The sequence below is a fragment of the Camelus bactrianus genome, chromosome 3, assembly GCF_048773025.1.
Source record: "Camelus bactrianus isolate YW-2024 breed Bactrian camel chromosome 3, ASM4877302v1, whole genome shotgun sequence".
NCBI lineage: Eukaryota > Metazoa > Chordata > Mammalia > Artiodactyla > Camelidae > Camelus > Camelus bactrianus.
In genome coordinates, this window is record NC_133541.1 from 61,156,763 (window position 1) to 61,175,173 (window position 18,411).

General features: G+C 38.4%; 1 protein-coding gene across 15 annotated transcripts in view; it reads right to left on the reverse strand.

Moving 5' to 3' along the window:
- The window catches only part of MEF2C (myocyte enhancer factor 2C), a 162,194-nt gene that overhangs the window by 14,189 nt on the left and 129,594 nt on the right, over window positions 1–18,411 (reverse strand). For all 15 annotated transcript variants that reach the window (XM_074360348.1, XM_074360338.1, XM_045522213.2 and 12 more), the window contains 2 exons: window positions 17,726–17,912; window positions 15,557–15,604 (listed from right to left, as the gene is read on the reverse strand). In XM_074360348.1, the coding sequence (XP_074216449.1) occupies window positions 15,557–15,604; window positions 17,726–17,912 (235 nt within the window). The remainder of the gene's footprint in view (window positions 1–15,556; window positions 15,605–17,725; window positions 17,913–18,411) is intronic.

Sequence of the window (18,411 nt, forward strand, 5' to 3'; positions counted from 1 at the left end):
AAGCACTGAATTGGTCCCGCACTTTAAATGACTGGCTCGGCAGACGCCGGCTGGCGTGACTCACTCTTTCGGTTCAATGGTTTGGGCTTTATTCAGTTTGTCTGTGTGTCCTGAAATGAAGAAAGGGCACACCAGCAAGACTATAAATCCTAGGACATGCAGGAGGAGCAGCAGCCTCTTACACGTTTTGCTGTTCACTTCCCCTTTCCTTTGAGCGGTTTCTCCCTATGGTTTTCTTCCGTCTGGTTTGCTCTCCTCACTAAGTTCAATGCGTGAACCTGAAGCCCTGCTTTCTCATTCACGCAGAATTTCAAAAAGCAGGACTCCTTCTCAGGAGCTGAAATGAGGGGATGATGTCCCCACTAAAGCGCCGACTCACGAGGCACCGGGACAGCCATCTAATGAGAGAGAACAGTACCGAAGCGGTTTTCCTCCGGTCTCTGATGTTTAGCCCCCTACTAACAGACAAATGTTATCTGGTGGTTTCTGTGTCTCAATCCAAAATATTCTGATCTGTGTGACAGGCGGAGCTGCAGAGGGAGCTGATACAGCCCGAACTGACACGGACGTCCTCCGCTGGCTTCCTCCACAGTCTCTCCTTGGAGAGTAGGAGAAACCAGCGAGCTGATTCAACAACCCTTGCTGGAAAACTGGCTAGCTGTTTTCTGAAGCTCTCTAAAGGAGACAGTCAAACCTCGTTATCGTCATCATTATCATTACTGTAAAACACAGGTACCTATTACCCTGGGATGAATGATACTGTGTGCTACCTAGAGGGGGTGCAGAGACCAGCCCTGCAGGCCCTTTGTGGCAACCCAGCACAGACATGTGTGAAACGTACAATCCAACACAAGACAGCCCAGGGTGAGGTGCCACAGAGCAATCCAGGTGAAGTGCTACTGGGTTCCCAGGAGGGAAGAGGTAATCCAGACAAGATTCACGGAAAAGGAAAGAACTGACGTGGGTCTTGAAAAAAAGAGAGGAGACAGTAAGATCTCTGGGCATGTGGCTGGGCACTGGGAAAGGGCTGAGAGGTGGCAGTTTACGCAGGACAGTCAGGGGCACTATGAAGATCTTGGGGAGAAGGGAACCCAGGAGAAGAGAGGAGTGTCGGAGACCCTGAAGGAATAGGCAGGTTGTGCTCTGGAGACGACAAGAGGTTATTTCAGGGAATTGCAGGCTTAACCTGTCTTGGGTTTAAATGGTGGACACGCAGCCGCTGAAGGCTGCAGAGCAGAGGCAACACAGGCTCTAAGTGGGCAGACAGATCTACTAGTGTTGGGATGTTCTGGCATTAGGAAAGCCTGGGAGTATGATCCAGCCTGGAAACGTCTGTGATGACAAGCTATGATGAGGAGCTGGGAAGGCAAAGCACAGGTATATTTCAGCAACTCTTTATGGGAACATCTTTTCAGTTAGAATCTATTGAGGCACTACTCCATAGAACACACTGGGGTTCCTCACATCCCATCCATTTACCTGTCTCATTTTATGCATGAATAAACAGGATGAAGACATAATAAGTAACGACAAGATTAAATCTGTCAATTGGATTATGAGTAAAACTCTCCACTGTGGGGGGAACCCCACAAACTAAAACAAACAACTCCCCCCCCCCAAAATATGGCAAATACAAAGTAGGTACTTAAAAAATGTTGGTTGAATGTGGATATAAACCACTCTTTTATAATAAAATGTCAAGAAAATTAGCTAAATTCTCTAAAGCCAGCTAAGTATGTCAAAAGCCAAACTTTCTTTTTTTCAGTTAATTTGGACAGTTTTCCTGTGGCAAAAGTTATTATATGAAATGAATACATTTACCTTTTTTCACTAGGAGAAACACAAACAATATGTTCACTTAGAAAAAGGGTTCCTCAAACGGAATGCTCAGAGCAGTTTTATATTTAATGTCTTCCTGAATCACTATTGTGACTCTGTTAGGGCTTTCGTTTTAATTAATAGGTTCCATCTGGGTAAAAAGGGAGTGAAAAACCATGGCTAAGTTCGCACCTTACTTTCCTGTCAGCCGGAGTTCAGACCAACAGACACGTTGAAGTGTATGTCACTTATCTGTAAAGGCTGCGTGAGAGCTGGTTTAAATAAACAATCAAATGGAAAATTAGCTGGGTAATTTCAAAAGAATGGGGGGAAGAAAAGTCAGTTAAGCAGTGCAGTGAAGCTTGAACAGATCAGAAGAAACTAAAACCCCGGCTTGGTAGATGCCGATACTGGTTTGCATGGAGGAGTTATTTTGCTAAAAGGAAGTAAAACCGCTTCATGAAATGTGCTGTCCTGTGATATGACCAGCCCTGGGCCAGTGTGCGAAAATGGAAGTGCCACGCTCAGGCAGAGAAGAGTGGTTTTTTTTTTTTTTTCTTTTTTAAAAAAAATATTTTCTACAATCAACTCTGAGAAATTCCAACAAAGCCTACCTCTTTTGGCTCACATTTTAAACAATGAACTGGGGCAACAGCAGGGGGGAAGAAAGCCAACATACATTACAGTTTTTCATCCAATAAATGCCTCAAAACTAAGAAAAAAATTGATTTGAAAAAGCACTCTATTTTCCTCTTGGAATATTTCCTGTTATTTGAAAATCATGCCGTTTTAGAAGATCAGTCACATATTTTAAGGTGTTTACATATTGAATGTAAAATATTTTGAACCACGATGACACTTCTTAAGTTCGTATTTTTAGAGCATCAAGTTATTTTTGAGAACAAATAAATTCTGCCTTTTACTGGTGGATTTCTGCTGTTTTTAGCATATTGTGCCAGCTAGCATTTTGGAGCCGTATAATAACCATTTCTGTTTCCAGCCACCAAGTTGTTATTCTTTTGGCATAATATAGATTCAGGAATGCAAGGCTGTGGATCCTAAACCAGTGATATAGAAACCTATCATTTGAAAATCAATGATGAATACATTCGTGTGGTTTACTGCTAAGAAGAGCCTGCATTTAAATGGGCTCGGAAACCGCGGCCTCCTCCTCACTCAGGACGCTGTGGCCTTGCGTTGGGGCTGCTGTCCTACCTTAAGATAAATTCACCCTAGAGAACGGTCTCTTTCAAAGTCCAGGGTCGGGAGGTGGGAAATGCCACCCGTCGATAAGTTTCTAAGATAGATTCCACCTTCCGTCATGCCCTGCTTTAAAACTGCCCTCCGCCTGGGACAATGATCGATTTGGATGTGACTGCATGCAGATGTCACAGTCCCCTCACCACTTAAAAGCACAAAAATTATAAAGCATGAGGGAATGGACTTCCTGTGATTACAGATGGTAAGAAAATGAAGACCAGATCAACTTTGGCGTTTGTGTGTTTTATAGTTTCATTTGATTAAAAATATTGTTTCACATCAAACAATGCAAGCATTCACGGTATAATTCATGTAAAGGATAATAGAATCTACCTCGCGTGGTTACAAGTTTCTAAACACTCGTATTAAAACTCGTGTAAATATACAGAACTTCAAATGTGGTGTTAGGAGAAAAAAATCTTTTTCTATCCAGTTAACTTGAAAATACTTGCTTTTTTTTTTTTATTGACTCCTATTTTAAGAAGTTGTAAATTCAAAGAACATATTCCTGGCTTAAGACGTTGTGAGGAGGACATTTTGCCTTGTCTCACAGAGCTCAATTGAGCATGTAGCTCTCTTTGAGCCCGAAGTTCTGAAACTTTCTCTTATTTGGATGTTTAGACACTATGAGTCTTTTCACTTTGCTTTTCTTCCTCTGGACTTTCAATCATAACTACAAGCATATAAAACAAATAAGCACAAAACAAAGTGGTGCTTGGTATACCAAGGCTAAGCTTTTCATTGGCACAATATTTTTTCAGTCTCCCAAATCATCATCTTTGACGACTCTCACTCCCTCTTCCAACTCCATTTCCAATTAGTTACCCAGTCTTGTTAACTTTTCTTCAGAAATGCCTGTCTCCATTTCCACTGCTCCCATCCTACTTCAGGCTCTCCGTGCCCTCTGACTAGGTCTTTCTCTAGCCCCTGAGCTGGGTCCCTGGTCTCTAGTTGAAGGGTTCTTCCCCATGCCTTAAGACGGGCTGTAGGAGGGCTGGGAGCAAACTTCTATGCTTATGTCTGATAATAAACCTATTGTGCAATCCAAGGATTTTCTTCAAAAATCTTTCTAAAGTGCTGCGTCCCTCATGTTCCTTTTCCACATTACACTTAACACTTCAGGGTCAGTGCCCTGGCTTCGGTCTCAGAACTATGCATAGTTTGACCCGCTCTGTCTATGGAACCCAACTTCCAGTGGTCACAGCCAAGCTCACGGTCCTCTGAAGATGCTGGAGCCTTTGCTCTAACAGTTAAATACCTGGTTGTGTTTGATTTCCTGTTTAATTCAAATTCATCTTTCAGGGCCAGCTAAGGCCCAGTGCTCTCATGATTCCTTTCCGACAACCTCAGTCCACTTTGAACTCACTCTCCTCCAAAATCCTGAGCAATCAGAGCGGTGATACCACGCAGAGCACTAGTTCTCCAAGTGCTTCTAATGCTCACAAAACAGAGACACAGACTATGCTGGAAAAATTAGAATTATTCAGCAATGGCCCTAAAAGTCAAGTTCCCGAGGGAACGTAAGATGCGAACTGAAAATGTAATGTGTAACTTGCTAATTTCAAACATTGAGGGTCTCTCCTCTTTATGCTACTTGAGAAAAATTTCTATTTTAGATAATGATTACACACTGATGACCAAGACAAACTGCTTATCAATCATATAATATGAAAGTCAGAAAATCATGCAAGTGCCCACCTACGAAATTTGTTGATAGAGAGTTAATTAAAGCTTTTTTTTTTTCATCTATTGCATCTGTTAATCATTTCATAGCACATTACCTTAGCTAACTGCAAGGGGTAGAAGCAAATAAAGTAGAAATTTTCCCTAATGAAAAAGAAAACTCTGAGACACTGGATGTTTTCTTCTACACTTTACTGCCATAGATGTCTATCAAGATGAATTTCAACAATAATTTACTCATACAGAACTTTCTACCAAAAGATGGGTTGTAAAATATCCTAGGAAAAAGCATGGTAGAAGGGTGGCAATTAAGAGTGAACAGGATTTTATTAGATGGCTCAGAGGAAGACTTCCTGGAGAGAGGGAATTCATTGACGGAGAGATCTCAGAGGCTGGGCTGTATTTGAGAAGGATGAGTATTCCTGGGAAGATGAAATATAGGTCACGTCAGAGGACGCAGTTCTCAAAAGCTGGAAAAGTAGTCCTGGCTAACACAAGCCTCTGAGATCACGTTAACTTTACACTGCAGACTTTATATTATAGAAAATGAACAGCCAAAGTTGTTTGTGAGTAGTAGGTGACATCATTATCTGTGTGATGGGGAAATAACAATAGTGGCAGTGGAAAGGCTAGATGAAAGGGTTAGGCTGTTCAGGGAAGCTAGTTAGGACACACCTGCCGTGGAACACACGAGGAATGAGGTCTGAACGAGGCAGCTGGGAAGGGAAGGTTTACAAGGCAGATGAGCGTCGAGGACAAAGGAGAATAAAGTAGGTAAATCTGGTTCCTAGGCATGAGGTCTCCATTAGAGTCCCTTCAGCTATACTGAGCCTTGCTTTTCTCACGCTCAGCACTGATTCTGTTAATGTGAGAGAGGCAGAAAAGTCATCTGAATCAGAGACTCCCACATACTCTCCGGAGGCAGCCATCGCCAGTGTGACTGTGCAGTACTGACAACAGCAAACGTTTTATACAGTGTTAATCACCAACAACATTAACACCACCAAGCACGCACCTCAAGTACCCAGAACAGCACAGCACCTATGCTCTGTAACTGTTTGCTATTATGCCTGCTTAGAAGACACCTTTAATCCTTACCACGGCCACCCTGTGTGGTACTAAGAGAATCCCTGTGTTACATGTGAGAAAACAGAAGGACAGACAGATCCAGGAACTTGCCCAGCGGCCAACAGCTATCACCAGGCTGAGCCATGACTTGAACCCAGCAGTGTGTCCAGAGTCCATGCTCCTTGAGAATTGGTCATACTCTGAGATTTTGAAACCCTTCTCTGTCAGATCTCATTCTAAAATGACAGGAATACACAGGAAGGGAGGAAACAAAGTGTGAGACCAGGGGTATGAAGCTCACAGGACCTCCTGAGTCAGAGGTGATGTGGAACCTTGAGGAACATGGTCAACATGGGCGTCATAAATAGCAGTTCTGGTTCAAGAGACACTGGACTTACATAAGGGTCAGGGAATGGTGATGTTCCAAACCGTATTGCTGGTCTCCTTCTGGATAAATAAATATTTACAAATAGAAAATATTGGGTTTAGCTACACTAAATGCCAGAGCAGCTGTTTAACTTTCAGTGTGCTATTTTGAGTGGATGATTAAATATGCTTTTAAAGGTAGATTTTCAAATATTTTAGTTAATAATCTTCTCCCCTGTAATAGAGGGTAAAGATGTTTACCTACCTAATGTCAATTTAAGAGACCAGCTCCCATCAGAAACACTCAACATGACAGTGAAATGCCGAGTATTTTATAGTATCCACTATTAGTTGTCTACAATATAACTTTTAATATATAAGTGTATAAAAATTACTTGTTTAGTACTTTGTTAGCAGTATCTTATTTTGGGGAATTTGGAGCAAACTGCCACAGGAAAACATTAAGTTGAACATACAGCTGAACCTCTGATGTATTGATTTTCTGCTTTTACTTCAGCAAAATGTTTTTTGCCTACTTAGGTTTTTTTTTTTTTTTTCTTTCAACAGAACAATTTTGAAAACACTTAACAGCATCCTGTCTTGGTAAACTAGAGATGTCACATAATAATAATGTTCACTACTAACAATTAATTTTACATTTGACTTCTAAAAAGTTTTAAGGTAAGTTAGTTTTCAATATCAGGACACTGTTTTGTGTCTCATACAGTCATCTTTTCACGTAATTTTAATTTTAATTGTACATAGTAATTGTCCACTGCTCTATTGGAACAATACACCTAAGACAGTTTTTGGTGGAAAAATATTATGACCTTCTGAACTTCAGTCCTATATTCACTTTGCCCTGGACGCCTGAAACTCTGCTAAAAGCGCTAGCAACTGTAAGTTACTCAGCTGTTGTAAATCACAATCAGGTTTTTTTTTTTTTGAGGGAAAAGGAGATTTTTTCATGGGATGGCTCTAAGGGAAAAGGCAACCACAAAACATTTGGAGGTCAGAAATCTGGGAATGATGAAAATTTCAATATGCCTACTGCAGAAGGAGGGCAAATCAGATTTCGGATTCCTATCCAGCTAGTCTCATGATTACAGATTCTTCAATGTAAAATCAAGTCTCCACGCTATCTGGGGGTTTCTTAGGGAAATAATATAATAATGCATAATTTTAGACTAAGACAAAACTCCTGTGAAACCTCAGTGCCTTTTGTGGTGTATTCTTAGAAAAATACCCAAAGAACACACCAGAGCCAAGGCTATTCTTGGCTGTACCAGTTAGAGGGCAGCAGACGTTCTAAAAAGAGACCTGTGTCTTCTCCTTGACCATGTCACCCTGACGCTGAACCATGCCTTCGTGGATTCCCTACTACCCCGCTTATCCTTCATGTTTCTTGGATGTGTTTTGTTTAGTATCTTTGGTGAAATTAACAGTCTATCTGCCAACTAGAACTGTAAACATTCAGCACATACAGTGGGCTCTGGATTGTGGGGCAGAAGTAAAGAACTGCTATTTATTACTGAGCTGTTTTTCCGAAGCTTGGAGCCTGTGTCATAAAGCAGGTTTCTGTTGGCACACCACCCTCTCATTTGCCCTGAAAGTCACGGGGGTCAGGCATTATCATCCCAGTTTTTGACAGATGAGGAAACTGAGGTTCTGGGAGCTTCTGTGACTTGTTAGTCAGTGGGAGAGCTTTGATTTGAATCCAAAGCCCAAGCTGCTCCCACTACATTATTACAAAAGCCAGATGTTTCAGATTTAGAATGCATCCTTGAATTTCTCCTTCTCTTGGAATAAAGGCTCCATTTACAAATAAGAAACTGACAATCTGATGCCTCCAGTGCCTAAAGGCACTCAAAATACCATTCTGCTCTGAGTACTGATTTACTGAAGGGATAGTTCTCCATCGCACCATAAAAGTGATCTGGAATCTTGCTGTCTTAAAAAAAGTCCCACTTAACAGTGAATGATAGATAGATTTATGACTCACTTAATTGTTCACTTCTTGCAATTTGGGGGCTGTCTCTTTTCTAAAAATGAGGGGGTGTCTTCATTATTGACACAATTACTCATTCTTTCAGTCATTTTATAAACAAAAATATTGAGACAGTTCAGATTAGAGAGAACGTGACAGAAGAGAAAGAATAATTACTTGCGGTTTTAACATTTACACAACTGCTGCAAATACATCAGAAGAGGATAATGTTCAAATGAGATGTGATGCACTGCACCGCACTCTCATTCTGCCTAGGATTTATTAATATCTCCCGTTTACTCCCACCCTGGAGGGCAGGGGCCGTGGCAGGTATCTCTGTAAAGCCTACTAGTGTACTTCTCACTCACTGCACATTTAATAAGTATTACTGGGACTGGATTAAACTAAGCTTTATTTTTTTGCCTAGGAAATCAAGAATATAGGATAATTATACTTCTAACAATAGCCATCAGTCATTAACAAGCACTTACTCTAGGGCAGAAACTGCTAGGTGATGCCACATAGCGATGATCTCATTTAATTTTCACAACAATCCTGCAGAATGGGAATTCACAGACTTTCCAAAGGCAATAATGTCATCTCTAAAGTAACCTGTGTATCATGTATTTTCCTTGGTTATTTTATTTTTCCAAACATATGCCTCCAGAATATTTTCCCACGTTACTGCTTGAGTGAAAATTTCACTCCATGATTTTACAGTTGTCTCTGAGTTGCTTAATATTAAAGGTTTCTTTTTCATGATTGTTATGTAAATTAATGTTATCACATTTGAATATGTAAACTGACCATAGATATAGACTTGCTATTATTACTCTACTATAATAACCTATGTTAATACAGCAGGGATTTCCTCCCCCCATACTACAGATGCGACGTAACCAGTTCTTTGCCATAACCGGAGTAAGTGGAAACTAAGGTCAAAAATTGTGAAAAGTGGGCTTAGTGTTTAGCAAAACAGTTACCAAGTAAGTGTTAAGTTCAGTTAAAACAACTGAAAACGAGCAATGATAAATAAACCTAGTGAATACTTAGCACTTATGGACACATCTATAGATGATAAATTGAAACTGCTTAGCCAAGGTTTTGGTACAATATAGTTTCCTTTGGTATAAAGTAAACAAAAGGAATGTATCTGATCTGATCTTTTAAACATGAGACTGTTTCATGACTAAATACTCTTTGAAGTGAAATTCAGGTGAAACATACTAAGTCTAACTGTAAAATTTAAGACTGGCAAAGGTTTGTCTAAAAACAGCAAATTATACTCTTGGCCAATAGCCTTGAAGCGCCAAAAAGTCCCTGGTAGGTAAAAAATTGATTTCCCAAAGAGGGGATTTTTAACCACAACCCTCCATCAGGATCTGCTGTCTACTGATGCACAGTTTCATATCACTGATGATTTTGAAAAGAGCTTTTTTTTCTGTGTTATCACCAAGCAAAATCTTACAGTGATGCCAAAAACAGGGCAGAGAGAAACGAATACTGTTCGAGGAAAAAAAGCGCTAAGAGAGAAAAAGAAATGTTGAGTAAAACCACTATTTTAGGAGGAAATGTTAACCATCTGATTTAGCATTAAAATGACCAGAGTTTTATTATCAGTCACACTCTTCAGTGAAATCAGTGGGATATGGGTGCCAAGACCGATTTTCATATATTGCTTTACTGAATACAATAGAAAGACGGGGATACAAAGGATGCAATTTGTGAGGTTAGAAATCACAATATATGAAAGGCTCGAAAATCTGGTAAAACATACTCTAGGAAGTTATAATTTGAAATTCTATTCTTCCCCCTGGACATCAAACTCCTTAAGACTTGAGCCAGACTAAAGGGGTTGAAAAGAGACCATGATATCCTGACTTAGCCTGTAACATTTTTCGACCAGCCTCTCTCACTTCAACACCGGCCCCTAGAGAATGGTGCCAAGGTACTGCTTTATCTACAATTTTCCAGGTCTCATATACAGGAAGTGGACACTGATTTTCTTGGCAGTGGCTGAATCCCACGTGCTGTACATCATCCAACTAGAGCACTGAGTATTTTCTTTTTCCTTTAATAAATCTAGATAACCTTGGTTTGGGTTAAAAATATCATTGTTACTGAATTTCATAGATAATAATAAAGCAATGCTGTTGGATCCTTATTTATGTTTGGATGAGCTCCCAAGGTAATTCGGCAAATGAGTTCAGAATTTTTTCCAAACAACTGAAACTAACAGAATAATACTTTTTAAAGACTGTAACTTAGATTCTTTTCGCTTGCCGCTTAATAGTTTTTTTTAGAAGTAATACAAAATCATATTTTTATACTAACAAAAATAGTTTTCTTAGAGTAGCTTTATACATGGCAGTACTCTCCCTTTCTTGAATACTGCAACCTGAATTTGTGTTTTGTTAAGCGACAAAAATCTTAAAAACTTGTTAAAGCCAATTCTTTTAAACTGAAGTTTTAATCACTTCACTGGTATTTTAAATCATTGAGTAAGACCTGCAGAGAAGTCTGTTTGATAAGAAAGTCAGCCAAGAAATTTTTGATAAGTATTCTCAAAACAAATACTTGCAAAGCAATGGTACTGGTACAGAATAGCTGAACACTGATTTTTCCCCTCTTCTCATTTACTTCAATTTTATAATATGCTAAATTTTTCTTTTTCAATGCTAAATGAATTACAAAAAATCATGTTAGTAAAGTTTTATGATTATATGATCATAAAACATTGCATGTAAACGGGCTCTAAAGATTTCTGTGTCTTATTCCTAATGTGAGTCCTTTGTTCAGAGGTTCAAAGTCAAGGTCCAAGGTCTTGCTGGATGGAGTCTTTTCAGAGTCTGGAAGCCTGGTTTCCTTGTTCAGCCACTGTGCAGTGGTCCCCAGTACACTGCCACTACCAAGTCTCTGAATTTAGCTGATATAAATTAAGCATTCTGGAAATGACAATGCTTGACAACCAAATGCATAAAATAGTAAACAGCTGTCAGTTTCTTTTTATATAAAATTATATCTAATTTACAATAAATGCCAATTAAAATTATCAACCAATATGCGTAAATCTTCTTTGCCTTATTGTCAAATAGCCATGTAGATTATAAATTCTCCTAAATTTTTCAAAGAGATTCCTAAAGAGTTTTCTTTTCTCTCTCCTACTTTTTTTTTTTTGGTCTCAATTATGAAATAGTATATCCTTGAGCATACTGGTACTTTGTCCTCAACAGAAAGCAACTATGTTATCAAAGAGAAAACAAAGGGTACTAGCAGAAAAGTGAATAGTCCAACACAAGGCATTGCCGTGCTAATGGTTATTTCTATAAATCTCATGATTACAAAAACTCAACTGAACTTGATCCTACAAGCATCAACAACCGCTAAGATTAGCATGTTAAAGGCTTCAATGTACGGAGACATGACCAATGTAGTTTTAAAAGCAGTGCCTTATCATTTTAGTTGCTGAGAGGAAAGGTTTAAAGAGTGGATGAATAAGTGTCAACTGAAACCTACAAATGCCACTGTTACTAATGTTCTATAACGACTTGGTGTGTATTTCCCTTATACCAAGAGTACAACCCCATCCTCTTTCTTCTTTATTACCACTTGCCTTCATCTTTGAAGTGACTTCACCTTCAGTGATAAGAGGTTCATTATTTTAAGAAAGGATTTGTGATGGTCTAAGGGACCAACCCACATTGCATTTACTGCTATTTATCAGCTCTTTAGATCTTCCACTAAGTACATTAGAAAAGTTAGTAAAACTTTACTTTATTGGTCAATAGTGCTCAGCCATTTAATCAAATAATTAATTTGCTATTCACTGTTTACAGTAATAGAATACATTATTTTTTTGTGAATTACAGATCAACAGTATATCTTTGTGAATTTAAAATTACATTATTTCTTTGTAGTATTCTTTCTTTTTACATCAACAGTATTAAAAATTTATGTCTAGAAAATCAACTTTTCCTTTATTCAGCTAACAAAAATTTACTGAGTATCTGCTGTGTCCTCTCTTACATCTTGATCTGGGAATACAACTGAATAAGACACAGTTTGGCCCCAGAGGGCTGAGAGTTCAGGAGAGAGATGTGTGCCTAAGCATTGCAATTGCAATGGATTGAGATAAACAATATAGACAACAAGCTGCCATAAGAGAACTAGGAGAGGTGCATAATTCCTTCTAGAAGAGTCAGAATGTCAGAACTGAGTGGTTGAACTGAATTCTGAGGGATGACAAGGAGTGTTCAGTAGCATGAAGCAGGAGATCGCTAGGAACTCATGAACAAAGGCAAGCAGCCCTGACCCTCCCTGTTTGGAAAGTGGCGTCACAAAGCAGTTGAGAGCTCAGACTCTGGAGACAGACTGCCTGGGTTACACCTTGTGCAGTTACTTAAACTTTCTGTGCCTCAGTGCCCCCAGCTATAGAAAGGGCAAACTATCAATATCTACTTTAAAGGACTGCTATGCAAATAAATGAATTAGTTGTTGTAAATCACAAAGTCAGAGCCATTTATAATGTTTGCTTTTTTTAGAGTTGGAATGCAGGGTCCTTGACGGCACTGGCGGAAGGTAAGAAGGTTGAAGACCAGAGAGTAGGGATGGGCCAGAGATGAGGCTCATGGTTAATTCTGAAAGAGTTGGGAAGCCATTGCTGGATTTTAAACATGTGAATGATGACCTATGAGTAGTGTAAGGCTTTGAGAAAGACTAATGAGTCATGGGGAGACTGGAGTGGGACACTGGAGTGTGAAGCTGGGAGAAGAATTAGGGCTCTGGAAATAATCCCAGGGTGTTGCTATGAGCCTGAACCAGGGCAGTGGGAGAGGAATGGAGAGAAAGGGGTAGGTTTAGGAAATACCTTGGAGGCAGAGTTGGCAAGACTCAATGATTCAATTCACTGGATGATGGGATGAGGGAGAGGGAGAGAGCAGGGAATGGATGGGAGAGATGTTACACTTTATCAAGCTGAGTGAAAAAGAGGTGGCTTACCTCTTTGGTCTCCTGGTATTTCTAAGAACATAATAAATGTCAAACTGACATCCTTCCCTCATGAGACTATACCTGTTTTACAAGTTGTGATGATTAGATTTTGAGGAAAATTACAGACTGAAAAGTATTTAATTTAATTGCAGACTCTTGCTACTTGACCTCAGGGTTTCTAACTTTCTCTCAGACCTTGAATTTCAGTGACAATATTCAAAATTTGGAAGATATCTTTTGGCTATTTTGCTTCAGTTTTCTTTCCTGAAAATGGAGAGACATTCTGGCTGGCCTTGCTTCCCCTGGTATTATGTGACTCTCTGACATCAGCACCGATATATTCAGCTTCGACATATGATACTGGCTGGCATGAGAAGGAGGGGGAGGACGGCTGGGCCTGTGAGCAGGACACAACAGCTCAGCTCAAGACTCAGTGGCATCTGCAACAGGTGTTCTGAGGAACCAGAGTTAGAAAGGACTTCTTCTTCTATTTTTAAAAAGTGGGGAAGCAACTCTTTCACAACTGTCTAGAAACTGTGAAAATGATACACTCTCCTGGATACAAGATATAATCAAGAGATAATGTTTATTATCATCAGGATGGAGCAACTGAGTGTCTTTCTTTTCATTTGTTTCTACTTTTGAAGTACAAGATTCTCATGCCTATGGCAGAGGTCTTGAAGTAGGGGGATGAATTTGCTAAGCTCAGAAGATTTTTTTTTTTTTAGTTCAATGACGCTGTAGCCTATATGCGGCTAACTTTGATACTTACAAGATTGTCTTTGTCCCTGGAGGGCCATTTAACCTTAGCAGACTGTCAGGGAATTGACAATGACATCATAATTGAACACCACCACTTATTTTCAGTATAGAATTCTAAAGCATTCCAGCTATTTAGTAGTAACAAGAAGCCACTTTGATCAAAGAGGAATAACCCTTTCCCACCCCCAACTCCATGTGTTTTTTCTTTTTACTACTTCCAATAACTTTCACCACCACTACTGGAAGTTCCCATGAGAGCAAACAAACTGATACATCGAGATACTGGATAAAGTATCGTAACATCTAAACCATTTTTCTTATTTATCTTTTTTCTTGGTCTTTGTGACAATCCAACTGTCAGTCCCCAACATCCTCTCTAACCATAGTGTTTGGCAGAGACTTGAATCCAAGACCTATTGGTCTAGCTTTGATCTGGTTCTGTAATTTTCAGGCTACAAAGCACAAAGTATTTTTTGAGGGAAAAAAACCAAACACTTTGTTTCAATGTCCAGCAAAAGAGTATATTCAGTTTAGTCATTAATTTGACTCTACCTAATTTTCAAAAGCTATATAAAATAAGCAGCTGGTGCCATTGATTCTGTTTGTTAATTCACCGTGATGTTCTAATACTTCTTCACTGAATTAGTGAGAGCCAACATCAGAAGTAAGAAACACTACCCCCAAATGGATATATTTATAAAAATGTTTTTATACGCCAATTTTTTATCTTCTTTCTTTTAATTAGCAGGCCATTATATTTGAACCTGGCAAAATATTTTAATTAGGCTGTCCATAGATATTTCAATAAACTTGAATTTTTTTGACATTTAAAACATAACCTTGTGTTAGTCATGCCTGCCTGCTACTATTTTAAATGTATAGCATGTTCCAGCTGCAGGAATTACCATGGTTACTTGTTATGCCAATAGTGAACTGCAGTTAGCAATAAAAAGTACTGTGCTGTCTTACCTCTGCACTGAAAATGACATAAATATCTCAATAATCACAATAATATGAATTCATATGGAACCCCAGAGAAGTGTGGCTATGACATACTGGAATGGAAGAAGTTCTTAAGAGTTGGAATATATGTAAGGGGCTATTTGGCAGGTACACTGGATTCATATTCTCTAAGAGCTCATCTTAATGCCAAATGTGGTTTTATTCATTAACAGTATCGTTGAATGGTTATATCCTCACTCCTTCCTTTTCTGTATGTATTCTTCTTTAGAAATGTACAGGAGGTCAGTCTTCCTTCGTGTAGAATGTGATTCACATTCAATGTGAAATGATTAACAAAGAACATGACTGGCAAGGCTTACTAAAGGTACTTTTGTCTTCAGAGGTAGCATCCAGGATTCAATTGATCAGAACCCCCAATTTTGATTATGTTGTCTAGTTGAAGTTTTATTAAGGGATGGTCTAGTTAATAAACAGTTGTCTTCGAAGTTACTATCCAATCACTCCTGCTTCATAAAAGTACCTTAGAAATTCTTGGGGTCATTTTCCCATGCCTCACAGATCTCTCAAATTCACTTTGTTTGAAAGACTGACTGATTGCAAATTACCCAGTAAAGGAACCTTAAACAGTGATGCATGTTGCAGTATGAAGTCTCCACTCACCTGCACTGGTGCCTGCACCGGATGTGAGGTCTCCACCCATCAGACCACCTGTGGATGAAAGAGGAAGGTCAACAGGAGAAAGGCCAAAGGCTCACAGAACAACGCACTTTACCTTTAGCAACCTCAGTATTTTGTCCTTGCCTAAGAGTCCTAAATTTGTAAAATATCACCTAAGTGGGATGGCTGACATTTGTTTCACTGTGACATGCTGTGCGCAAACATTAAAAATACATTCCGTCACTGACATTTTGCAGAATCTTTTTTTTTTTCTAAGAAAGGGTACATTTAAAAAACCTAGTCTTTGAATGGTCTCTAAATTTTTATTATTTTCAAGTGAGTGTTTCAAAAGAGGGTATTTCCTTAAAAGTAAAATAATAAGGTTTACTATGTGCTCAAATAACAATATATTTGATGTTTAATTCTTTGTAAATGTATTTTATTACACTAATGTGCAATGCTAACTGTTCAGGACTTTGGTCATTTCATGAATCTTCCTACAGTGAATGATCTCGTTTACTACCCAAATTTTATTTACTGATTTTATTTACAGGTTTTACTGCCTACAAATTTAGAAACATATACTTATTCATGGCTAACTTTAGAAAGTACATCAAAATTTGGCAATGTTTATTTATGAAAGTTGGGATATTACAAAAAGATACTGAATATAATCATTATTTTTTTTTAGGAACAAAATTTAGCCAAAAGAACAGAATATCGTGTAGATTATTTTCTAATTGAAATAAGTGATATTTTATAATTATTATTTGTTTCTGGGTTTAGAATGAGAAGAAAATGTTCATTACATTTTAAGAAAATGTTTATTATTGCCAATCAAATAGTATTTTGGAAATAAAGTATGAGATTTTAAAAAGATAAATGAGCATAAATTCATTAAATAGGACATTTAACAGCATTTGTATATGATCTGAAAGGAATATGTATGGTTCTTGAGAATGCTTATGAAAATTTCCAATCACATTCAAAAGTAGAGAGAATGACATAATGAAGTCCTTTATACACATCTCTCAGATTCATCAGGATTTTTTTGCAATGTGGCTTATTTTGATTGTATTTTCTCCGTGAAGTTCCTGTACTAAAAAGTAATACATGTTGAGTTCTACTTCTAAGACAGATATGTAAGTATTCTGAAGGAAAAATTCTTCTGTGAATAAACTGTTTTTAATATAGTTAAGTGTGTCTAAGAGATATTAAAATTTTCCTATGAAGTGCTTTTTTAAAAAATAAAACTTGAATATATAATGATGGGCTGCATACGATTTAGAAATACAATGATTTGGGGTGCTTTTTTAGAAAAATGAAGGAATTGTTTAGTTACATTCAATATACATTTACTTAGTTCCTACTGTGAGCCTGGCAAATCAAGAGACATTCTTCCCTTCAAGATTCTTTAAGTTCAGTGGGGAAATGACACATAGTCAGTGCAGCACATCATAATTATGTTTTGCTTGATTTGAGTTCTAAGAATGGTTAAACTTCCCCTGAGGAACAATATCTTTTCTCTGGGACACTGTACATTGTATAACCATAAGGATGTCCAAAAAGTGTAGACACAAATTTGTGGCAGGTCTATATGTCCTTATGATGTGTTCTTAACTTCATTTCTGACTTAGTTTTGTTTTTAGTTCACACTTATAAATTATGCTATCCCATCACATTTCCTCTGTGCCTTAAATCCTCTGTGCAATGTCACTGTAAAAAACAAATAAAAATGGACCAAAATAATAAGTAACTAAATGAGATAAATGCTATCAAAGAACACAAGGGCAGGTTTCATGGAAGAGGTGATGTATGGCTAGGAGGAAGAGGGAAAATGGCATTTTAGGCAGAAGAAGAGCAGAAGCAAAGGCATGGAGACAGAGTATGTGACGTTCTGTTTGAGAAAGGATGTGGTTAAAATGTAACCACATGAGGACCGGTGACAGATAGGCTGAACAGATAAACTGCAGATTATGAAAGATTTCAAAAGATATACTAGCAGGGTTAGGCTTTATCTCTAGAAGACCTAGTCGGGGTGGGCATTAAGCAATGAAGAAACATAACAAAAGGAAAACTGGAAAACTCAACTTCTCGTAGGTAAAACCACCTCTTTGCCAAGACTGGCTCTTTCCGAGGATCTGTTAGCATTGCATTCTGATAAGGACGTACCTGTGTTACCTGCACTTGGAGGTCGATGTGTTACACCAGGAGACATACTATTCCTCTGCAGAGAAGGGTGGGCCAGTGGCAAAAGGTTGGGGTTTCCCAGTGAGCTGACAGGGTTGCTGTATACCAAACTGTTGTGGCTGGACACTGGGATGGAGACTGGCATCTCAAAGTTGGGAGGTGGAACAGCCTGTAGGAGCAGGTAAAAAAAAAAAGCAAGGGTGAAAAAAAAAAAAAAAAAAAAAGAATAGAAGCAGAGCCCTTCAGGTACAGACAGCCTTTACATTTCCAAGAGAAATTTCAAATTCCAAACTGCTTGGTATCTAGAAGACCATTAAGAAGAGCTCTCAAGATGTTCAGATCATAAATTGATTTCTTTAATGTGCTTAGAACTCTCTCTTTGCAACTATTAGGAAACGTTTCACTTTTGTTTAAAACAAAGCCCCATTTCATTAGACTCCATTGTCTCCGAATTCCATTCTATTAAGTAGTAATTGTTCATTTGTGATATCTGAATCTGGTGCCAGAAATGACTGCAAGATCAAAGGTACGTGATTGTGATGACTTCGCAGAGAAAAAGGATTAAAATGCAAACCGGAGCCTTCGGTTTAATTGCTTATTGAAGCATATTTATGCAGAAGTTTAATGATATAAAATCATCTCCAGGCATATGAATAGCACATATACTT